At 42.1% G+C, this 25,706-nt stretch overlaps 1 protein-coding gene and 1 long non-coding RNA gene across 12 annotated transcripts in view; one reads left to right on the top strand and one right to left on the bottom strand.

Annotated features, from left to right (window-relative positions):
* Window positions 1–25,706, top strand: part of Tmem108 (transmembrane protein 108) — a 295,713-nt gene that overhangs the window by 153,919 nt on the left and 116,088 nt on the right. For 6 of the 11 annotated variants that reach the window (XM_048794208.1, XM_048794202.1, XM_048794201.1 and 3 more), the window contains one exon: window positions 6,973–7,058. In XM_048794208.1, the coding sequence (XP_048650165.1) occupies window positions 7,019–7,058 (40 nt within the window). In that variant the 5' untranslated portion in view covers window positions 6,973–7,018. The remainder of the gene's footprint in view (window positions 1–6,972; window positions 7,059–25,706) is intronic. The other 5 variants (XM_048794209.1, XM_048794204.1, XM_048794205.1 and 2 more) reach the window with 1 other exon arrangement.
* The window catches only part of LOC125613570, a 141,934-nt gene that overhangs the window by 15,737 nt on the left and 100,491 nt on the right, over window positions 1–25,706 (bottom strand). The gene's annotated exons all lie outside the window — the stretch shown is intronic.

Genomic DNA, 25,706 nt, shown 5'->3' with positions numbered 1-25,706 from the left:
TTCAGTTCAGTTCTGACCCTATCTACTTGAAGATCACAAGGTTTTGGACTCATTTCCCACAAGGCTTTCCCCCAATTCAGGTGTCAGTCACAACTAATAGGCTGAAACCTGTACTTCTGTACTGTCACCTGTACTAACTGGCTATAAATTAGGACTCCCCCTGATACCAGTGTTGAGAATCAGGTTCGAGTCCTGTTCCCCCAGTGTTGAAGATGGAACACCTGAGAAATGCTGAGGCAAGTGCAGAAAAGAAATTTTATTTAAAGGATAGAACATAGACAGACACGGGAGGGGGTCCAAGCTGATGCCCAAGGGAATAGGGATGTCCTGCCCCTTTTATAGACTTCAGATTTCCTTTGTTCTCATGCCCCATCCACCTCTTATCTTACCTATGTGGCCAAGAGGTGGGAAAGGAGCCTTTGGTGGCCCAAGAATGAAGGGAGCAGCCCAGGGGGCATTCATTCATTGACAACTCCTTTCAGGGAGTTGGAGGCAGGTAACCTTGGCAACGGTTGGAGGAGGGGGAAGTGCTTTGAAGGTATCAGCATTTTATTTCCTATGAATCAGCCCCCATCTTCCTGACCCAGTCATTCATTGCCAGCACTGACTGTCCTTTTGCCCCCTCCTTACCCCTACCCCCTGCTTGGGTTTCACTAATATGCTAGAGCAGCTCACCAAACTCAAGAAGGCACTTTAATTAGATTTTAAATAAATAAGTTTGATAATAAGATATAATAAAGGATACAGATAAACACCCAGGTGAAGAGATAAAGTGTGGTCTGAAAGTGTCCCAAGTACAGAAGTTTCAGTCTTCATGGTGTTGCAGTAAACTACCCTTTAAGCATGTATATGATGCCAACCTAGGAACTCTCCAGAGCCTTAGTTCAGGCACCTTTAAGGAGACTTCATCACCTAGGCACTTATTTACTCTGTTTAGAGTGACTCTTCTGTCTCTGGAGAATGGAGAGTGGGGTGGGATGCACCAAGCTTATGATCTTAGCTTGGTCTTTCTGGTGATCAGCTTCCATCCAAGAGGTCACCAAGGGCCTCCCCATTAGAGCAAGGAAACTCCTATCACTCAGAAAATTTCAAATGCTCCTTTCACTTTGAAAATTACACAGGTCTTAGGAGCTCTGCCAGGAACTGGTGCAAAGATCAAATATTAGAACAAGAGATTCTCCTAGCACCAATGTCTCTCAAGAAGTTGCAAGAGCCTTCAGAGGTTTGTGTAAGAGACTAGGAACAATATACATATTTCTAATTATTTCACAGCCTTGTGAGTGCCATTTTATTAATCATTTTCTGGCTGTTTGTAAATTCTTTGTTATTTCTTCTTACTGTCTTCCATTGTGAAAACTGATTTTCACTAATGGTATGCTTTGATTTTTTAATTTTTTATCTGTTTTATATCTGCTGTAGGCTTCTGTTTTATGGTTACCACAAGGCTTATATAAAACATCTTATAACAGACTATTTTTACATGATAACAATTTAACTTTGCATACAAAACCTCTACACATTTCATCTATTTCCATATTTTATGTTTCGATGTCACAATTCACCTTTTTGTACTATGTGTCCCACAACAAATTATGATAGCTATTGTTTTTAAGTAAGAAGTTTCCATGTTACTAGTTAGCGCTTTTTTTTTTTTTTTCCCAGTTTGAAAAACTCTCCTTGGCATTTCGTATAAGAGTGGTCTGACAGTGATGAACTCCTTTAGCTTTGGTTTGGGAAATTCTTTGTCTTTCACTTCTGAAGAACAGCTTTGCCAGGTACAGTTTTCTTGTTTGGCAGATCTTTCTTCAGCCCTTTGAGTATATCATCCCACTCTTGCCTGGTCTATAAAGGTTTCTACTGATACATCTGCTGTTAGCCTTATTAGAACTCCCTTCTATTTTGTTGGCTTCTTTACCTTTGCCTTCTTTGCCTCAGAGTCCTCTCTCTGTCTTCCATTTCTGATGATTCAGTTATAGTCTTTTTATAACAAGTCTTGATGTAGTTCTGTTTGGATTGACTCTAACTGGAGACCTTTGATCTTCCTGCACTACTTATATCTTCCCAAGATTTGGAAATGTTTTTGTTACTTCTTTAAGTTCTCTCTTCCTTTGTGTCTCATTCTCCCTCTTTAGTCCTTATAATTTGAGTATTTGCTTTCTTTTTGCTTCCCCACAAATTCCATAAGATTTCTTCTTTTCATTCCTTTTCCTTCCCCCACCATGTATTTTCAAATACTCAATAGATTTTTTTTCTCCTACTCGATTAATTCTGCTATTGACACTTGCTGTTGCATTTGTTTTTATTTCATTTGTTATATTTGGAGGCCAAAATGTCTTGTTTTTATAATTTCATTATATTAAGTTCTCAATTTCATCAGTTATTATTTTCCTGATTTTATTGAGTTGTTACTCTGAATTTTCTTGAAGTTCATCAAGCTTCCTTAAAATAATCATTTGAATTCTTGGTCAGGTGTTTAATAAGTCTGCATTTCTTTAGGCTCAGTTACTGGTGCTTTATTTTGTTCCTTTGGTGGTGTCATGTTTCCTTGTTCTTGACCCTTGCGACTGTGCATTGGTGTCTGCATGTTTGCATAAACAAGAGCTTATTCCAGTTTTTGAAGACTTACTTTGGGAAAGCCCTTCACCAGCCCGTCTAGAGATTCTGGGCAGGACATCCTTTCTGTGGGAAGGCTGGCTGCTGAAATTCTTGAGCATCCTGGCCTTGTGCCTGGTCCAGGAGGTGGGTGGTCTTGGTTCCTAGGTCCAAGTGGGCCTTGAGTCTGGAACCACTGGGGTAGACCTGTGATTTTGACTGCAGAGGTGGGCCTGGAGTCTGGGTCTGTGAGTGTGGGTTGCTTTGCCTTTACTCCATCCTTTGGCTGCAAAGCTCTTTATTTTCTTAGGATTTCATTTCAGAAATTAGTTGTTTTTCTTAGAGCATTTAAATTATTTCCTGAGGGACCATACTGATGCAATTAATGTTTACTACTCTATGGTTAAAAAGAGGCTTTTGATGTAATCTAATTGTGGCTCACCATCTATCCAAAACAACACAATTGACCCAAGAGACTCTGTGAAGAAAGCATCATTAGAACAGTGAGTGAGTTCAGTCAGGTCGAAAAATGAATAAAAAGAACTCAGTTGTTTTCACATGGAGGAAATTAGAAAATGTAATGAAAACACATTCTATCACAATAGCAAAAAAACAAACATAAAATGCCTAGGAATTAACTTAATAAGACTTTGGAACTTAAATAAAGGAAAATCACTACAAAACTCCACAGAAGGACCTAAATAAAGATGAATTTTGAATACATAGTAGGCCATATGGTGCTTCTAATTGAAATAGCCTAGTGTAACCCAGATGATCCTGTGTCTCTCAGATCTACAGGCTTCATTATTTCTTTGGTAGCTGAATAAAATGACTATATTCCATGCATTGTTAAAAGTCTATCACTTTTTCAAAAATCTCCAAAACTTTTTTGGAGATTATTGATCAAAATAAACCACAATTATTTTTTTGTTCTCCTGTTACTTGACTATCCATTTATTAATTCACTCACTGTTTATTTTTGTATACATTTATCAAGTGCTAACCATGTCCTAGGCACTCCTGTTATTTACCCACTGGCCATTGCTTGTGACTGCTGGACTGCTGCCTCTAAGAGACACCCTTGTCTTGCCTTGGGACATTGCCCCTGTCAATCACCTGTACACAGCTATTTTGTGCAAGACTTTTCTGAGGTTTGGAGGATACTAGTGGTGGGTGAATATTGTGAGAGGGAAGGCATACTGAGATAGCATATATGTACAAATAGCATAAATCAAGAATCAACTAGAAATTAAAGTTCACAGGTCACACCCTGTGGGAAGCTTCTCACTTAATGCTTTGTGTTTGGGTCTCACCTGCTGCCATCTTTTGCAATTCCCTCTTCCCGTCACTCAGACATCTCCTGTTCATCATGTCAGCCTCTCTGATTTCTATACCCTTTGTCCCCTGTTTTAGTCAGCTGTTTCACTCCTGTGACTAAAAGACCCAACCAGAACAACTTTAGAGGGGGTTTATTTGTGGGATCACAGTTTCAGAGGTCTCAATCCATAGACAGCAGGTTCCGTTCCTTGGGGCTCAAGGTGAAGTGGAACATCATGGCAGAAGAGTGTGGCAGAGGGAAGCGTCTCACATGGTGATCAGAAAGCAGTGAGAACAACTATACTCACCAGATACAAATATATACCCCAAAGCCACGCCTCCAATGCCCCGCCTCCTCCAGCCACATCCCCACCTGCCTTCAGTTACCACTCAATTAATCCCATCAGGAATTAATTCACTCCAAACCTTCTTGCATTATCTCACACATGACATTTTGGGGGATATCACGTCTAAACTCTTTCCTAGTATAAGCCTTTGGAAACTCACTTTTCCTGTTATTTCATAGCTAAGAACAATTTAGCTGTCTCTCTCATCCTTACTCACATAGATGGGGGCAAGGGTGGTATTAATTTGTGTAACCAAAGAAGTCATTGAGCTATTGTGTTCTCTTCCCTTAGGGAAAAAAATAAAATAAAAACACTTCTCACACCCTGGAAAAAAAATTTGTTTTCTCATCTCCAGAGCAACACGTTTTTAAATATTTATTTTTCTGCTCATCACATTTGTATTTTGAAGAATTCAAATCTCTCCCAAGCAAACAGAAGATAATTTGAACCAAAATGCCAATGATATTTTCCCCTGAAATTCAATAAAATGATCTTGAAGTTAATTTGGAAGGAAAAAAATAAACTCAAAGAACAAGATGAATCTTAAAAGGAAGAGATATAATAGAGGACTAACTCTGGGTTTAATATTAACACTTTTCTAGTGGAAGAATGAGCAAGCAGAGAAAAAAAAACACAAAATCTACAAACAGGTTTAATAATATGAAATTACTGAGAATGTAATAAGTGAAATAACTCCAGAAGAAAACACAGGCAAGTATTTATGTAATCTCTGACTGAGGAAGGTCTTTCTAACCAAGGTGGAAACATTCTTATTAAAATCATTTAAAAAACCAGCATGGATAAACCTTAAAACCATTATGCTAAGTAAAAGAGCCAGAATAAAGAGATCACATATTGTGTGATTCTGTTCCCATGAACTGTCCAGAGTAGGCAAATGCATAGAGACAAACACTAGATTCGTGGTTGTAAGGGCAGTTGGGGCAACTAGTACTGAGTACAGGGTTGTCTAGAGTAACTAACATGATCTGTGTTAGGTGGTGACTGAGGGTGGCTGAATAACTGTTGAATATACTACTAACCCAGTGAATTATATACCTTAAAGGTTGAATTTTATGATAAGTGAATTTAAAAATTTTAAGATAAATGAGGTCTACTAATGATGTCATAAGAAAACCTGCATGTCAGTAGAGAATAACCAAAGAATATGATTAAAATTTTCCAATGCAAATTAAAGCAATGAGATGGAGCATGTACCTATTTGCTGGCCAAGATGAAAAGAAATTATAGATTTCCATCATTTGGTAGAGTATAATCCATTTAACCTATATACTGGTATTGATGAAGAGAAATGGGCAATATATTGATTTTGAAAGTCTTAAATTGTATTCTTGTGTTTCCATTTCTAGATCATTTTCTATTTAAAATAAAGTAGTAAAGCAGTAGAATCAACACAGAAAAATGTCTGCGGTTATAAAGTAGGATACAGAAAATGACATGGACCAACAGAAGCACACATTGGGAAGACCACAGAAATGCACTCCAAAATGAGAGCAAACCATTGCCTCTTAGGGGCAGGATAACAGATAATGTGTACTCCCTTGTTCATTCTTGTCCATATTTTCTGTTACTCCGTACAGTTCCAGGAGAAAAGGTGTCTCTGGAGAAGGGTGCTCTGAGAAGTTCCCTAGGAGAAGGGGGAACTCAAATCAGGACCAGAGGGTTCCTTGGCTTACCTGATGGAAAAGAATTTTCAGCACACACCTGTGGGAGGCACAGACAGAGGTCTATTTAGGAAAGTAGACCAACATTCAAGGGAGAATGAGGGCCATCTAGAGAGTGAGAAATGCATTTTGAGTTCCCAGCTCCTCCTTTAAAGGAAACTCGGTGAAGGGCGGGTATGGGAAACTATGTAGGAATGATTCTCGTCTGGTGATCTCAAGAGGATTTCTGGTGGCCAGGTCAATGTCAGGATGCTCAAGCCGATGTCATCACTATCTGATCAATAGCTAGCACCGGAAAGTCACCTCAGCTATAGGTTCCTCAAGATAGCATATCTCTCTTTGCTTAATCTATTTGTTGAACTGTTAATTAACAATATTCAAGTAGATTTACAGATTTTCCAGGAATTTGGGAGTAACGGGCCTGGAAAAGAGACAGGCTTAGGGATAACAGGCCTGGAAAAGCATACATAATTTCTCTATTAAATTTTTATTTTCTTGTCCTTCCTTGACATCTCCTTTCTACTGATTTCTTATTTATTCTATCCTTCCTCAGTCTTTTGCAAATATCCTATGCCGGAAGTATATTCTTCATCAGGAAACAATTTGTAAAAAGTTGTTTTAGATAATATAACTTCAAGTGTGATGAAACTTTCTTGTTCTTTTTTGTTTGTTTGAGGTTTTGTGTGTGTGTGTGTGTGTGTGCGCGCACACACACACACCTTAGCAGGAACGAGATTAGTAAAGAAACTTCTAGAGAGATTCATGAATGTTCCAAAGCCAGATTCTCTAAGTCTCACCACATGAGATGCCATCAGGACAAATCGTGGTTTCAGGATTTGACCAATTGATCTTGTGAAATGGTCATTTTACAAGGTGGACCATTGTGAATTAAACTGTGGTGTATCTCAAGGTTTTTTTTCTGCTCCAAATACAGGTATATTAGAATTCACTGCCAGGATCACATTAAATGGAGTGCTTTGGATTATTGATGATTTTTCTCTGGATGTAACCATTTTCTTCTCCTATTTTCCTAGACAGAATCATGAATAAACTGGAGGATAAGCAGGACCAGATGATACCATGAAGAGAAGTTTACAGGCCCTCTATTGCCAACTGTTAAGTAAGTTCCAAGTGTGTTTCTTCCTTCCTAGAATAAATATACTAATGTTGCTGCTTGCTGAGTGCCGGAGACTGACCTTTGTTCTAGAGGAAGACCAGGGCTCAGTCAGTGAGAAGGGACAGCAGATTTACCCTCTGCTGCATCTAGATGAAGTATCGAGCATTAATGGATTCCAGTATTTTGAGTGTCTATTGTAATGTGGACCCCGATATAACAATTCTAACATGACATATTAAGCATTTTTAATTTGAGAATGCGTCTCCAAAACATTCTTGCTCTTGGTTTTGTAGTAGGGTCTTCTGGTATGATCTTCCTTAGGTTCCTCACAGGGAGGAAATGGTAGATTGTGTTTTCTGGATTTTGTCACATAGAACCCATTAGCATGCAGTGACAATATGGCCTTTGGCTTGGACTGTTATACATGTTGCATATGATTCTCAGATAATGAGTGGTAGAAATGCGGTTTCTTGGTTTTGTGGTGGAATAAGGAGTTTTTGATTATGATATATTCCTCGTGGGTTTTGGGGAATGCACCACAAAGCGCCATTTGCCGTGTAGTGATTGTACAGCCTTTGGGATTGAACAGTTACTATGCAAATGTACAAGCCTGTACCAATTGCTGGTTTGGGTGTTCTAATTGATCCTCTTGGCTCCACAGGCATTGCCCATTCCAAGTCCAACCAAAGGCCCCGAAGTTGGAAAACTTGGGGTCCGATGCAGTGATAAATGGAGGGCCTGTCTTTCCTAGACTAAGGCAGCTCCTTGTTAACTTGCACTGAGAAAATAAAAATGAATAAAATGCAAAGAGATTGAGATGCAAATCACCAGCCCAGTCAGCCCTTAGAATTCAGCACTTCAGGTTATATTGTTGTATCCCCAGTGCAAAGCACTTTATCTACAGACAGCATTCTGGCTGAGTGTTTTAATTGACTTATTTCTTCTGCTACATTCTAATCCCTGAAACACAGATCATGTAAGGCTATTTCAGCCCGGTGGAAAGTCGCCAAGACTTGCGGGGACTCTCTTAATGTTCTTTTCCCATGTGCTCTATGGACTGTTGGCTTCTTGCCTTTTTTTTTTTTTTTCTCTGATAAGCTGGTTTTTTAAGAAAAGGATTTACAGATTGAAGAAGCAATGTCATCAAGGAATGATTAACTCTGCCTTGATGGGAGAGGGAACGTTTGAAGGATAAATAAGATTTCACACACAAACACACACACACACACACACACACCTCAGAGAAGGGGAGGCAGGCTTCAGAGGAGGAGGAACAGGAATTGAAAAGGCAGAAGAAGTACCTTTTGAAGCAGCAAAATGCTTTTTGAGCTCATCTAGGCTGATCATACGTCCCAAAGTTTGATAATATTAATATGAAGGTCATATATTATTTGAAAGGTCTTGAGTAAATTATTCTACACTTCAGAGACAAGTCTTAGGCCATGACAGGTCTGTGTTCCTAAACTGAGCAACTATGAAATCTAAAGAAAGAGGTTTCAATCATCATCCAGGTGGCTACAGAAGCCAGCTGTGGCTCAACACCTTGTGGTTTGCAAAGCTTGCTGGGATGAGCAGCTTCTCCAGGTCAGGCAGCTCTTTGCTGGTTAGGAGGTAGATAGTGGTCCCCACTAAACCACCCCAATTGTTGGCATGCATACACACACATTAACTCATAAGTGTCGTCCGTGGCCAGTCACTAAGTTACACCTATGTATACATTGTTCACAAACAAAACAATTTTGCCGTGTCTAAAATAGACTTAAGAATGAAAGAGGCAACACCAATTTAAGATGTTCTATGTAATTCCGAAAACTGATATTTTTAATTTGGGGGGGAAAAAACCTGCACATCCAGGTTGTTTATTGTTACATTATAAACTACTCCAAATGGTGGCTTAAAGCAATAATAGTCATGTATTTGCTCATGAATCTGCTACTTTGGCAGGGACTCCTGTCTCTGCAGCAGTGTCGGGGACCTAGGCTGGAATGACTCCAGTGGCTGAAGGCTGGAACAGCTGAGACTGGGCCAACATCTCTCTCTCTCCCTGAGGCCTTCTCACATGGCAGCTTTGGGCTTCATCGCAGCATGAGAACCTCAGAGTGATCAATCCTCTTACCCAGCACCTCAGTACTTTGAGGCTGGAGCAAAACCTATAAGAATTAGCTTATGAATTAGACTTGAAAGACCTAGGATAATACTGTATTAGTCAGCTTTTCATCAATATAATGAAATACTTGAGGCAGACTAACTTTATAAAGAAAAGAGGTTTGTTATTTTGGCTCATGGTTCAGGAGGTATAAGGTTTCCAGCCACATCATGGCCTTCATGTTGGCAAAGATCCAGGGATTCACAGAGCATTACATGGCCAGAGACAGGGAGCATGCATGTGTGTGTATGTCTGTGTGATCTCTCCCCATCTACTTACAAAGCTAAGATTCAATCATGAGGGCTATACCTAATGACCTATGTCACTGTAATTCATTCTCATTCACTCGCTCTCCAAAGTTCCAACCTCTGAGCAAGTTTGCATCTTGCCAGTGATGTCATGTGAGGCTGAAAAATCCCAGCTTCTCTCTGGATCACTGTGTCACAATCAGCAGTCACTGTGTCACTCACAGCAGCCTGTGAGTCTGATGGGGGCTGAGAGATGCAGTCTTTGGCAAATAGGGTCAATTGAGATTTTAATATTTTACTTTTATTGGTTCAATCTCCAGCACCAAAAAAAAAAATACTTATTAAAACTATCTCTGCCTTTTATTTCTTGGGCTGCACTCCACAGCACAGAACTGAGTGTTTTCATCTTGCCAGCGTGAGCCCTCTGGGGAAGCTGAGCACATTTTTTATGATACCTTGGAACAAATGAAAATCTGAGGTTGGGCATGGTAATGGGAGCCTTCACGGTTATGTAAAACTCCTGCCCTTCATTTTTTCTTTCTAAGACCTAGGTAATCACTTAGGTGTGAAGCTAGTGGAAGGAATTCCTAGGTTTTTGAACAAGGAGACCAGAGTTCAAATCCTCTCCCTACCACTCTGTATCACTTACCTTAGGTAAGTGAATGTCAGTGAACCCCCAAAGAGAAGTGAGATATGATGGCCCCACCCTGACTGAATGCATGGCAAGTAGAAGACCCACGATGGATGCCAGTTCCCTCGTTGGCCTTCCTCTCTGGAAGAGAGGAAGGCAACCTCTACTGTGCATTTATATGGGATCTTCTGGTTTGCAAAGCATTTTTTCCAAAATTTGATCTTCACAACAACCTTATAAGGCAAGGTGGGAATTAATTGTCACTGACCCCATTCAACAGAGACCCCATTGTCAAGGCCGCCTTTCCCAAGCCACATCACATAAAAATGCATTGAGTAATGGAAAGCAAGGAGCATCATCACAAGCCCTTAAGAATGTGACGCTGCTAGGGTAGCACTGAGTCTGGGTCATGAATTAGCATCCTGGTCTTAGCCTGAGTTCTGCATACCGGAAACTTTTTTGCATTGCTTCATTGTTCAAGACTAAGGCAATTATTGTGAGTTTGTGAAAATATCAAGTTTTTGTATGCCAACATCCATTGAAATCAGAGTTGTTTGAGTACTTGGAATTAAGAAGTAATTACATTTGGTAACTTAAGTCCGTGTAATACACCCACACACTTTTGAATTTCTGAAGCCATGCTCTGTGTTATTACTAGTGCATCCTATTTGCTCCCTCCTGCATCCTCTGCATATACTGATCCCTGCTGATCACACAAAATAACCCTTCGCTCAACCCAGAGAACTAACTGCCTGCAGGTCCATGTCTTTCAGGTGGGGGAGGGGAGGAGGAAGCTAAAGAGATTCCCGATGTGAATTTCTGTTCCTTACTTGTAGAATTGAGAAGGGAACATATACTCCCTTTTCTCTACTGGGGCATGGGTCTGTCTCAGTCTTAGATTATGCACTGGGGAGGGCTGGGGTTGTGGCTCAGGGGTAGAGCACTCGCCTGGCACATGCAAGGCCCTGGGTTTGATCCTCAGCACCACATAAAAATAAATAAATAGAAATAAAGATTATGCACACATGCGCACACGTTCACACACGCACCGTATTACCTGTCTCTCTCAGACTCTCTTAGGTATAGTGAGGAGTTGACTGGATGTGGAGTTGATTTTCTCCTCGGAACCCATCTTTTGATGGGATGCTCTGCTTCTCGTGGGATCTCTAGAACTGAGCAAAACCCTTTTCTTTTAAAGTGAGAAAACTACCTCTTGTGCCTCTTGAGTCGTCGCATCTTTAACTATAAAAAGTCCATAGATTAATGTCTTCCACGAGGGATTAACATCGTGCCTCTCCTCTTCCTTCATGCCTATCCTCATCCGGTGGTAAACACAAAATCCCCACCATGTGACCTTCCTAGGCCAGTTGCCCCACCAAGCTCTGTGATCTGAGGTTCTCATATGCTCCATTAGATGGAAGGGAATCGAACAAAACTAATGAAGATCAAGGTGTGCTCAGTGTCCCTCAACCCTCAGGGATATCCACATTTTAAAAGAGGTGAAGTCTACCTTCTAAATGCAGACACTGTTTTGGTATTATTTTGAAGAGCGGTGTAAACAGGCAGGCTTCCCAGCTTCTGTTTGTCTGGATGTCCCCGAGTGAGCCATGGGTCTAGAATCTTCAGATCATTTTTCATCCTGGGCTCACTCCTTTCTTCTTTGGCCAGCTACTCTCGAGAAACAGTCTTCTTACACTTTATCTGTACCCTTGTGTCATCACCAATCACCCAGATTTCTCAACATCCCCACCCAAACCCAAAGTCATCTGGACTTGCTTTCTGTCCCATCTCTGGTGCATCTGGACGTCTGTTCCCGTCGACGCCAATGTGTGAATCCATTCAAGTCTCTGTCCTCACTGTCTCTGCCTTGGAGAAGGGCTGCTAGTGTTCTTGCCTGGACACTGGAATAGTCTCCCTGCTTCCTGTCCTGTTCTTAAGCCTCCTTCTAATTTCGCCCTCACTGTGCTTCAGAATTAGCTGCCTGTCCTCTGCATAAGCTCCCAGGGCATTCATCAAAAGCAACCGCTCTTGTGGTGTCTCCACCAAGTCCTGGGGATGCGCAAGACCCTCTCAAGAACTCTTTTAGGCCCTCCCTTTCCCAACTACTCATCTTTATGAAGTCATATTTTTTTCCATATATTTGAACCAAAATAACATATCTCAACAGATTGAATGCAAAAGCTATATGAGAACCAACTGTCTTTCATAAACCAGACATTAATGAGACTTACAAAAATATAAAGCAATGCCACCTATTTTTTTTTTTTTTTGGTCAGGAAATATGGCTATTTTTACTAGGAAAAAAAAAGGTTATTTGTTAAAATGTGAAATTTTGTTGTTATTTTTAATGACTTAATTTGGGGGGTGGGCATAATCAGGGATTGAACCCAGGGGTGCTTAACCACTGAGTCACATCCCCAGCCATTTTTTATATTTTATTTAAAGAGAGTGTCTCTCTAAATTGCTGAGGCTGGCTTTGAACTCACGATCCTCCTGTGAGCCACTGGGATTTGTGCCACCATGCCTGGCTGTAAATTAATATTTTTTGTTTCCCAGATTTTTTAACCCTTAATACAGTGAGTATCAGTAGATATAATCCATATAAACAGAGGCTTTTTCAGATCATTTTTCATCCTAGGCTCACTCCTTTCCTCTTTGGCCAGCTACTTAGTCCTTAGTAAAATTTAAGAATATAAAGAGGTCATGAGATAAAAATGTTAGATAATCACTGACCTAAAGGATGAATCTTCCATTCCTTAGGTTAGCATTCAAGTTAAGAGCCTGGTGGCCAACTCTCTCTCCAGCTTTGTCTCTCGGCTTTTCTACATTTCATGCCTCCCCCTCCCCACCCCCACCCCACACACAAACCGCTCTGCCCAGAAGATTGCCACAGTGTGTTCCAGCCATCACAGCTAGTGCTAAATCCCCCACAAGGTGTGTAGCTCTGGGTACGCATGTGCTTGTTTTCTTGTCTTCAAGTTCCAGGGTGACCTCTGTTGCTGGTCTAGTCTAGAGCTTGAATCATAATGGGACTCAATACTGTTTTCATTTAATGACCATATTTTATCAAATCTAAGCTGTCATTCATTATAAAATACACTGTTATTTGACAAGCCTCAAAGAAAAAAATAACTCTTGCTTGAACTGTCCCACACCATCAATTACATCTTACAATGTGGAGACACAGGCATGGACAAAATAATCAGTAGCTGGGTTTTGGCTAACCAGATAATGTAGTCCCTGAGTCTCTGTCATCAAATTCTCCTTTAGGAACCACATCTCAGCAAACCCATCTGTCTTCCCAGCTCCCACCCCAGGGAGACTCCATGGAACAAAGAATTTCCCCTTCAGAAGCTCGAGAGAGATCAGAGGAGCCAGGCCTTCACTAACTGAAGTTGGCTTGTGTATTCTGTCTTCTTGGTTTATATTTCTCCTGATAAGGGAGAGGATATGTCCCCTAAGATTAAACTATAACTGACATTTAGGTCCAAACAAATGTCCACTCTCAGTGGGTGAAGATGGTACAGCCCATCCTAACACTGATGTTCTCTATGCAGGGCTGCATTCCCTAGGCATGAGGAGGTGACAGAGACTCGCCTTTCTTCACAGGGTCTTCCTCCCTTCCTCCTCCACCAGAGAGCATTTTCCCTTGCCTTTTACACTGCCTGGTGGCAACCTTTATGGAGTGTGACAGTGAGTGACAGCCACGACTGAGGAGTTGGATTCTGGATCAAGACTGCTTGAGTTCAAATCCTGACATTTCCAAATTGTCTTCACCCATTTCCATACAAAACATGCCAATTTGAATGTGTCCCCACTGCCGACAGCTGTTGGGCTATCTGACCCGGACCTCTTGCAAATTCGTCACTGCTGACGACACTAAAGACTCATTTCTCTGGAGAAGAGAAAAGAACAACATTGCCACAGGCTGGTGAGCTGATCTTTGCCATTTAGTAGCAAAGACCAGCTCGTCAACCTGTGATAATGGTGACAACACACTTAGTCCTGTGACATCAGGGAAATGAGAGGCATCCATTTCTTTTTTTTTTTAATGCCTTTTAAATTTGCTCTCTTTTGATATATATATATATATATATATATATATATATATATATATACACACACACACACACACACACACATATATTATATATACACACACATATATATTATATATACACACACATATATATATATTATATATACACATATACACATACTGACATACATACAAATAGTGTAACTTCCCATCTTGTACTTGTACATGATGTGGAGTTTCACTGATCATGTGTTCATATATGAACATAGGATAGTTATATCCAGGGCTGGGATTATGGCTCAGTGGTAGAGCTTGCCTCGCATGTGTGAGGCACTGTATTGGATCCTCAGCACCACATAAAAAATAAATAAATAAAACAAAAGTATTGTAAAAAAAAAAGAAAAAGAAAGTTATGTCTGATTCATTCCACTGTCTTTCCTATTCCCATCCCTCTCCCTTTCCTTCATTCCCCTTTGTCTAATCCAGTGAACTTCTATTCTTCCCTCCCTGCTTCCCTTTATTGTGTGTTAGCACCCACATATCAGAGACAACATTTGGCCTTTGGGGTTTGGGGTTTGGATTATTTCACCTAGCATGATAGTCTCCAGCTCCATCCATTTACTGACAAATGCCATGATTTCATTCTTCTTTGTGACTGAGTAATATTCTATTGTGTATACATACCACATTTTCTTTATGCAGTCATCTATTGAAGGGCACCTAGGTTGGTTCCATACTTTAGCTATTGTGAATTGAGCTGCTATAAATGTTGATGTGGCTTCATCACTGTAGTATGCTGATTTTAAGTCCTTTGGGTATAAACTGAGGAATAGGATAACTGGGTCAAATGGTGGTTCCATTTCAAGTTTTCTGAGGAATTTCTATTCTGCTTTCCAGAGTGGTTGCACCAATTTTCAGTCCCACCAGCAATGTATGAGTGTGCCTTTTCCCCCACATCCTCGCCAACATTTATTGCCACTTGTATTCTTGACGATTGCCATTCTCGCTGGAGTGAGATGGAATCTCAGTGCAGTTTTAATTTGTATTTCTCTAATTACTAGAGACACTAAACACTTTTTCGTATAGTTGTTGACTATTCATATTTTTTCTGTGAAGTGTCTGTTCAGTTCCTTGGGAGGCATCCATTTCAGGTCTGAAATTTGATATTTTAGCCAAGGGCAGAGGTGCAGGCCTGAAATCCCAGTGACTTGAGAGGCTGAGGCAGGAAGATTGCAAGTTCAAGGCCAGACTCAACAACTCCAAGACCCTGTCTCAAAAAGATCTGGGGATGTAGCTCAGAGGTAGAGAGCCCTTGAGTTCAATGCCCAGTACCAAATAAACCAAGAATAAATAAAATTTGTTATTTTAGACTAATATTAGATTAGTTTGGTATTTTAGACTAATATTAGATTAGACTAATATTTAGATTAGTTTAATCTGATTGACTCTGATGGGTGTTTCTCAAACTTAGCTGCATATCAGAATCTCCTGCTCAGCCTTTTACAAATCCACCTGCCCAGACCCCACCTGCTATCAATTAAATCAAAATCTTTGGGTCAGGGCCTTGGGCCTAAGGTGATTCTGATGGGCAATAGGGACTGAGAATGACTAACATATCTGTGCTTCTTCAACTTTAAGGTGCACTAGAACCACCTGGGGGGGGGGCTTCATGACTGCTTGCTGGGTCCACACCCAGTTTCTGATTCAGTGGGTCTGGGAGGAGGCCAGGAATTTGCCTCTCTAGGTTTGCAGTGATGCGGCAGCTGGTGCAGTGGCCACGCTTGGAGGATCACGGCCTCAGACTTGAGAAGGCTGTCCTGGAACAGGGTCCACTGTCAACTTCCCTGCGTCACTGGGCTCATAGTGGAGAGTAGTTCCTGGAATAAAGCCAGGGTGGATTCGGGAGGCAAAAGGACCGAAGGTGCTGGAGGAGCCATAAGAATCACTCACAAGCGTTGTGGGTCAGGAGCTGTCAGAACTTGGAGTTTGTGCTCGTCTTTCGGTTACACTGCAAGTGCAGTTTTTACTCTGTTTTAAGATGCAGAGTGCACGAGGAGGGGGCTGGCTGGGGCTACAAAGCAAAGGTGGGACACAAGAGTGACTCTCCACCCTGACTCTTCATTGCTGCACACCCATTTTTTTATTCCCTTTTTAAAAATTGATTTTAAATACATGATAGTGGAAAGCATTACAATTCTTATTACACATATACAGCACAGTTTTTCATATCTCTGTATATAAAGTATGTTGATACCAATTTGTGTCTTCATACATGTACTTTGGGTAATGATGTCCATCACATTCCTTCATCCTTGCTAACCCCCTGCCTACTCCCTTCCCCTCCCACCCCTCTGCCCTATCTAGAATTCATCTATTCTTCCCATGCTCCCCCTCACTATCCCACTATGAGTCAGCCTCTTTATATCAGAGAAAACATTCGGCATTTGTTTTTGGGGGGATTGGCTAACTTCACTTAGCATTATCTTCTCCAACACCATCCATTTACCTGCAAATGGCATGATTTTATTCTCTTTTATTGCTGAGTAATATTCCATTGTATATAGATGCCACATTTTTTAATCCATTCATCTACTGAAGGGCATCTAGGTTGGTTCCACAGTTTCGCTATTGTGAATTGTGCTGCTATAAACATTGATGTGGTTGGCTGCATGCCCATTTTATAACTCAATTTTATAAGGCTATTTCTTCCTCACATTGGTGGCTCATTTGTGAATCAAAAATTTGAGGCTGGATTTTTCCCCCCATTATGAAAAGATTCACATATGTTCTCTAGGGAGAATGGGTCTCTGTAGTTCAGAAGGGTCTCTGTAGTTAGCAAGTGCCCCTTTGCAGTGACCTTAATCCAGGAGGTGTAGACACACCCTGTTCTTAAAGGTATCTTGTGGATTGAATGCCTTTTACATTTTCTGTTGTGATCTTTAGATTTGCTGTAAGTCACCAATGTTCTTGCAGCTAAAACAAAAACCTTAATGAGACCTTCTCATTATAAGCAATACTAGTGAAGACTGAAGAATAAAATATTCTTAAGAAATTCAACTTTGCGACTTTTGCGTACATCCTATTACCCCCTTGGTGGGGAGTGTGGCTGAAGGAAGCCGTGCTCACATTTAGGAGAGCTATTGACTTCCGCCAATTTAAATGTTAGCTCATCATGAGTAAATCCAATTTTCTATACAAAAGTACCTCTGCTAGGACTTGGATTTAAAGGATGTACTTTGAGCTCTCCTTTCTTCATTTACAATATATGACTCATTTTTCTCAACTATAATATGTAGATGACGAGTATAATATCTACCTTGAGGATTATGAGAGTTAAATGAGAAAGGTATAAAAACATTTCATATATTGCAAAATGCCTCCAAAATATGGGCTGCTGTTTTATTTCTGTGTTAAATAACTTAGTTCTTATTTGCTTTGCAAGTCCTGTTTTTGTTTTTGTTTTTTTTAAACAGTCTGAATGTTCTTACTCAGATGCAAGTTCAGGAGATTCCTCGCTAATCCACATAAAGCTCATGAACTGCGTGATTTTAACTGTATAATCTTGCTTGTCAGGATCTGGCAAAATCCTGGGAGATTTTTCTGAATAAGAGAAAATTGAACAGAGTTTTTAAAATTAAAAATACTGATTTTTTTTAGCAATTCTATATTAGCTTTGTAATAAATCTCTGAACGTTTTCTGAAACATTTAATCATTGCCTTGACAAACATGATTGACCCTGGGGAATCCTCAGACTGCAACCAAGCAGCCCCTAAACCAAAACACCTTGCCTTTGCAACATCTTTATTCATTTCCCCTTCTGTCAAATGGACATGTGTATTAGTTTTCTATGGATGCTGTAACAAATTACCACAAACTTAATAGTGTGAAATATTTTTTTCTCTCCCAGAGGAAAAAGAAGGCCCCAAATCAAAGTGATGATGGGGTCCCCACTCCCACTGAAGGCTCTGAGGGAAAATCCTTCCTTGACTCTTCCATTCCAGTGGCTCCACACATCCTTGCCCTACAGAGACATGAGTCCAGTCTCCACCCCATCTTCACATGGCCTTCTCCTCTTCTCCATGAGCCTCTCTCTTAGAAGGACACTTGTCAGTGGACTTAAGGCTCGCCTGGATAACCCAGCACAACCTCACTTCAATATCCTTAGCCTCGTCATATCTTCAAAGACCACTTTCAAGGTTAAAATGTGGACACATCTTTTAGGAGATCACTGTCATAAGGCTGTCGAGCCCTTAGCAAGTGCCTCTTTCAAAGTAGGTGCTCAGTAAGCAGTGGATGTGGGGAGGAGTGGGTAGGGATGTGAGGAAGCAAATCTGGTAGGATTCCGCAGCCTCTTGGAGAAGTTGGACCATAAAGTGAGGGCAGCAGAGGGCTGTCAGGGGATAGAGGGCTGAGTGTTTTATAAAACAGTGACTTGAGCTGGTCTAAAAGCTTCCGGGAAGGGTCTGCAGGGTCCACGTGCTGTCAGGATGTGAGCTTCAAGGGACTCGAGATGCATATGGATGCACAGCCCCAGGGCAGGGACAAGTCTGGCTGTGATTCTCATACCCATATGGAACTCCTGTGCTCAGGGTCTGTTTTCTGCCCTTGCCAACCAGTGCCATGGCTGTGTCCACGATTGTGCCCTGGTGATAAGAAGAGGCAAGAATGGAATCCCCTGTCCAGAGACCAGTGAGTCTCGTTAACACTGAGCATAAATATTGATTCCCTGCAATGTTTTCTTAAAGTCAGACTCTCTTTCCACCGGGCAGGCTCTGTGCTCACACCTGTAGGGTCTGCTAATTGTACTGTCGTTCAGAAGAGAACCCCAGGGCCCTCTGTAATGGGGGGAAAATGTAGTAGTTTACTCTGAAAAGCCTTGATGAGATGAAGAAAGGAGTGTATCCCCCAAAAGGCAGAGAAGCAAGGAGCCAAGAGTCACCCAGATAGGGCACAGGTACCCGCTAGGTCATGACCAGCATCCCTGGTTGCAGGAGGGGACATTGAGAGGGGCAGATTGGCAGCTCTAGAGTGAGGCACTTAAGCAGAGGTAGTCTGGAGGGCGTAAGGAGGCAGGGACAGCCCTCAAGCCTGGGGTGGGGCCAGCCGGAGTGGCTGGGCATCCTTCTTGTCTGAACTCATAGAACCACCTCTAAGAAGCTTTCACACAATGTGGGAGAACTTCTGAAGGAAGAAAAGGAAGCTCAGACAAATTTAGTCACATTGTCATCAAAGTTATTTTGCCCCATAGCCAGTGAAGAACAATTGAGCTAAAAAATAAATAAATAAATAAAACACAATAACTTCTTTAAATAAGCAACCTATAGACATTTTATAGGGAACCAAAATGTGCCATATTTTCACCCAAAAAATTGTTCTATCGCTGTCAGGATATTCCTTTCTCTTTGGGAAAGTGTCGTACGTAGGTTGGGCAGCCACCTTGAAACAGATCTGAGGGGAAGAGTCCTGTGAAGTGACTTGCGAAGAGGGGTTCCCAGGAGTAACCCATGGGGTGTGGAGGAGTGGGCATGGTAGGGGCAGGAGGCCCTGCAAGGATGCAGTGTCAAGCAAACCTCCAACATGGACTCTGGCCTGTTCTCTCCTGTGAGCTCTGCTAAGGGTGCAAGTCACACCTTCGACTTGTCTGCATTATGGGTGACAAGAGTTGGGGTTTTACGGTCCTGGATCTGTTGATCACTGCTTAAGAAACTAAGGGTACTGTACAAACACTTACCGTGAATGACTTTCCTGTTGACACATCTAAGACCTGCAAAGCATTTGGAACAGTGCCATACATCCTGGGCCATTATTTATTTCAATCATTGTCACCTCTTCTCCTACTCCTCCCATTTGAGCATCAAGTAAAAGCTCAGTTCTCTGCCATTTCTGAGACCTGGTTCTAATTCTAACGCACCATTATGAATCCAAACCCTGCACCTCCCTCTTCTCCTCTGAGAACCCCAGCTCTAAGTCTCCCTGTCTGAGAACCAGGCTGGAGGTACCATCTGAGTCTAGAGGTGGCTGATTAAGGGCTGATTATTAAGCACTCTGCCATGTGCCCCTTGGTTAGAGATGTAATTGAAATTCCCTCTGGTTGTATCCCAGGGGCGTCTCCTCTGTGTTATTAGATTGTAGTGATAAATGAGCGCAACCAGGTATTTTATTCTCTCCCTGGAGATGTGGCTCTTCTAGACGTGGTAGCCTTGGGTGGTTCAGATTGTCAGGCAAGACTCTATCAGAGAGATCAGAGCTATGGTTTTATGTTAGTGCAATTTGATAGCCAGACAACACAAACCACATAGATCATTTTCAGTTCTCTAAAAGTCACATTTGAAAAAAGCGAGAAACAATGAGTGCTGTCAATTCAAATAACACTTTTGATTTAACCCAGTATATCCAAAATATGATCATTTCAACATGGAATCAACATAAAAAAATGACTAGTGAGTTATTTCGCCTTCTTTTTTACAAACCAGGCCTTTGAAATCTCATGTCATTTGTACTTACAGAACGTCTCAATTTAGACACTACATTTTTATCAGAAATATTCAATCGGCATTTAGATGTCCTGAAATCGATATTTGGAGAAATAGATTTATATTTGTCAACACTTTCTGATAAGTGAATTAGTTTTTTTTTTAGATTTTTTAAGATTAAATAAAACTTTAAAAATCAGTCTCTCGGTCACAATGGCAACATCTCAAGTGCTCAGCTTACGGTGGCCAGTGCCTTCAGGGGTCTGTATTAGTTGCATCAGACTCTGGGCTTTGAAGTTCCTTGGCCCCACCTGCCCTGTGTCAAGCCTGAGGGCACAGAGCCTGGTACGTGGAGCCCACAGAGACAGCACACCCAGGCTGGCTGCCAGGAACCAATGGCTGCAACTCTAGCCCATTAACTTCTTGGCCTTCATGCTGAAAGAGAGGGGTTAGAGAATCCATTGAAGATCTCGAGGGTTAAGTTGCTTTATTCTGATTTGTTCTCAAATCAGAGAATTCTCACAGCATTGTCCAGGGTTGAACACAGAACATGGGGTGCACATGCAGGTGCCTCTGGGTGCATCCCAGGACTTAGCAGAGAGAGAGAATCACACACAGCAGAGGACCTGAGACCAGAACAGTCCTCCTGAAGTGGCCATATCTCACATGCACCCACCCCATGGAGGCACAGAGAGCTAATCTGCAGGCGAAGGCTGAGTCTCAGATCTCCTGTGAGGCCCTTAACTTACGAGGGGCACTTTTAAGAAGAGGATGTTGACATCCACTCCCCTTAGAAGATCTCATGCTGAGGGAAAGGGAGAGAGAAGGGAAATTGCATGGTAATGGAAGGAGACCCTCAGGGTTATACAGTGGAGGGGGTAGAGAGAGAGGAGGGGAGGGGAGGGGAGAGGTGGGGAGGGGGGAGGGTGGAGGATGGGAAGGGCAGCGGAGCACAACAGACACTAGTATGGCAATATGTAAATCAATGGATGTGTAACTGATGTGATTCTGCAATCTGTGTATGGGGTGAAGGTGGGAGTTCATAACCCACTTGAATCAAAGTGTGGAATATGATATGTCAAGAAATTTGTAATGTTTTGAACAACCCACAATAAAAAAATTAAAAAAAAAAAATGCTGATTCTACCAGAAGCTCTGTAGGGGGGGGGGGACTTTTCATGATATGTGTGTCCCTTGGGAGAGGAACAAGGGTCAGCCTTATGTTCTGAAACATCCGATGTCACAGGCTTCTGTCATGGCTCTAAGTTAATTACCAAATGACAGTTCTTCTCTGCTACAGCCATCGGTATACTGACTCTAATTGAGATGTCCAGCATGCACATGCCCAGATCTCCAGGGTGCCTGACAAGTGGACAAAAGCTGGGGTCTGTCGTGGGGAAATTGACCTCAAGTAACATCTTTGATCACAATAATTTGCAGGTGAGCTCTTTCCCAAATGAGCAAGCTAGTAAGGATGGACTCCTTAGTAGACAGCCCTATATTAAATCCCCTCTCTGTAGCCCCTGGTTGGCACTAGGCCATTTAGTACCCTTCTATTTTCATTGTCTTTCTACACATTTTTGTTTTGCGGGGGGGTGGATACTGGGGATTGAACTCAGGGGCACTCGACCACTGAGCCATGTCCCTAGGCCTGTTTTGTATTTATTTAGAGGCAGGGCCTCACTGAATTGCTTAGTGCCTCGATGTTGCTGAGGCTGGCTTTGAACTCACAATCCTCCTGCCTCAGCCTCCGAAGCCGCTAGGATTACAGGCATGCCGGCTTTCAACACTTTGATGAAAAACCTATTATGTGCCAAGCATTATGCAAGACGTGAGCCATCTCTTAAAGAGCTCGCAGGCTGGTGGAGAGAGAACCTTCCCACAGAGGACTGGGTACAGATGCCATCCCTCACCATCCTTCATCCTAAAGAGCATCTGCTGAGTGTTTGGCTCTGCAGAGAACTCCAAGGGAAAGAGATAGAAGACATAATCTCTGCTCTTCAGAAGCTAATAGTATAATCACCATGACAGGTACAGAATATCAAAAGAAAAAGATAGGACATTACAGGACATAGTAAGAAGCCCATGTCTTAAATCCAGCCTAAATAGCAACAAAGATGACATTTTCATCCCCTTTCTGACTTCTCTATGTACTTAATTGGTTCTGAAGTGGGAGAAAGGTGAGGATTATTCCCCATAACCAATATGACAACCAAAGGAGACTGGTAGCAACAGACCTTTGGTACTTTATTAAATTATTTCCCCTCCAAGATGCCATGGATTCCTCCTAGATAGGCATATTTTAGCACCATGTTACTAGTAAGAAAATGCAAACCCAAAAAGCCAAGAATTAAGCTCCAGATCCTAGAACCAAGAACTTGAACCATGATCTTTTTTGGGGGGGGGTGATGGGGGGTACCAGAGATTGAACTCAGGGGCACTCTACCACTGAGCCACATCCTCAGCCCTTTTTTGTATTTTATTTAGAGACAAGGTCTCACTGAGTTGCTTAGTGCCTCACTTTTGCTGAGGCTGGCTTTGAAATCGTGATCCTCCTGCCTCAGCTTCCCAAGCTGCTGAGATTGCAGGCATGCGCCACCACATCCAGCTCATGATCCTCTTACTCCAAGTCCAGTGTCTTTTCCAGAATGGCACTTTCTCCCATGCTCCCCCAAGTCCCAGCCCGTGCACATGGAAATCCTGTGCAATCCCTGGAGGAGAGTTACTGTCAGATCATGTCTGCTTCTTAAAGGTTTTGCAACTTTAGCCAGCGTCCTGCTCCACCTTCCCCTCGCAGTGAGCCTTGCCTTGTTTTATTTAGCTTTTTGGTCATTGGTCTTTTCATACCCCTGATCCCAGATCTGTTTGAAGAAATAAAACAAACAGAATAGAGGCATTGGCTCACCAGTCAGATATTGGCTGGATAGTATTTGGGAAAGCAGTGTTGCCTCCCAAAGGCATTGGGCCATTCCCTGTAACCAGCTGATGAATCTGTAGCTCATTTTAACCTCATTATTTTTTGGTTAGCAAGCTCTGGTGGTGCCGTCCTTATGGCTATATTTTTAGAAGTCTTACATTATTATAGCAACTGTGAAAAAGAAGGAGAAAAGAAATCTGGCTCCCAACATAACATCCGCTTAATTGTTTCTGGAATTAAATTTGTCTCCATCCAACCCTCAAAGGGAGCCCCGGGCCTGCTGCTGACTGAATGTTCTTACCCTTGCATGGTGACTGAGAAGCTGCCTGGTGACAAGAGATGCTTCAGGGGACTAGTGGTGGTGGCCCTCCTCATCCAGTTTATTCTGGGTACCCACTGGGCCTGGGGGGGGGGTGGTCCAGGAGAGAAAGGGGCCACATAGAAGGCATGTGTCCCAGGGACGTCTCATCCACAGTGTCAAGTGACGCATTCACAATTGGTATTGAGTCTGAGATTCTGGTCTTGGAACTCAAGCCTCACCCACACTGTCATGAGACAAGGAGATGGGAATGGGACAAACCCACTGTGTGTACACTGAGGTTTCACCACCACCTCGGGGGTCCTCCGGCAGCACTCTCTCCCCCACCTGCCCTACTGCTGTCTCCCAGGCCCTCACCAGGGCAGGTGGAGTATATCTTCAGATTCACCTTCTCCATCCCCTGCTTCAGACCTCTGCCTAGCTTTCTCCATTCCACCTCCAGTTTTCTGCAGACAGTAGAACCTCAGGAGTACCCACCAAATCCCTGCCAGCATCTTCCCGAGGCAACTAGACTCTCTTTTCCCTAAACTCTCAACACTGAGGTCACCCAGTGATAGGGAAGCAGACTAGGTCTTGGATCTCTGGGTATTGCCCAAGTTCAGATTCCACAGCTGAGCTCTGGTTACCTTCCCTGATTAATGCCGAATATTCCACATCTCTATGAACCTGATGAGCCAGCCTTACCAAGTCATCAACAGCAATGTTGTCTGCACAGAGTTAGCTTCCCCCAGCTGCTCTCCAGCTTGACCTTGGCTCTTTCATGAGAGCCCGGGGTTCAGGCTGAGAGGTAGTGCTTGGGTCCACACATCCTGCTGCCACACCCATCCAACACAGCAAAAAAGATCAAGGAGTCGGAAAAGGGCTCATAGTGGAGTCCAAAGTGGTTATGGAGAGATGGGGAATTAGATCGGGGACGTGGACAGGTAGAGAAGGAGGCGAGACAAAGAGGAAGAAAAATGAGAGAGATTTAGAGTTAAGAGGACAGAATTTTTTAGAGCTACCTTCACTCTCACAGTTAGAGATCATAATGATGTGGACAGATGTAAGTCATTCTTTTTTCTTCGCTAGTGAATATAATTTCCACATTACAGTAAAAATCCTTAGAAACCCACCACGTAGTTGTCTGAACATCTCCATGGTTTGGCATTTGGTGATTTGCAAATATCTTACAAAACCTCACAGATTGATCATGAAGGGTACCTTTACTAAGGCGATAGTTTGGAATAAATTGCAGCAGCAGACCAGGGTAAGTGAATGTACCAGAAGCCAAAGGTGTCTCAAGAAATGTAAAGCCTAAAGTGAATTAAAGGGGCACCAGAAGATCGTCCTTGAATAACAAAGTTCCTCGTATTTGCTGAGTCTGGGAGTCAGCAAGAGAACTACTTGTTGTACTGAATTATTTATAGCAGAACAAAAGCAGAGTCCTGGAAGCAGCCAGACCTTAGTGATGTGTTTACAAGTTCAACAGAAGCTCCTACGTAGTGACATCAGTTTTACTGAGTCTTTAGTTGTTGTCCTGGCCACTCAAATGCCTGGTGAGATAACTCTGCTCGTCTGTTTCCCCAAAGTGCTGACATTTCAGAGGTGTGTTCATCAGACTGGGAACCTGGCCCTAGGAAGCACCCTCATCTTCAATTGACGTTCTTTAGTGTATAAATTTTCTTTCAAGGAATAGAGAACTTTTAAACTTTTGAATAGCAACAAGTGATTTTCATGTGTACAGTAGAGAATTTTTTAATAAAGAAATTATAGTCTATGAAAAAATACAGTAGTTTTATGTACTTGAAGCTAAATGAAATATGTTTTCTTGGGGTGTCAAGAGACTACTATCCAATAATCTAGAAATAGAGTTTAATAAATATTTAATAAGCAGTAACA

This window comes from Marmota marmota, unplaced genomic scaffold, assembly GCF_001458135.2.
Source record: "Marmota marmota marmota unplaced genomic scaffold, marMar, whole genome shotgun sequence".
NCBI classification, from domain to species: Eukaryota; Metazoa; Chordata; class Mammalia; order Rodentia; family Sciuridae; genus Marmota; species Marmota marmota.
The sequence above is the reverse complement of the archived record's forward strand: the minus strand, read 5'-3'. Positions and strand labels throughout refer to the sequence as shown.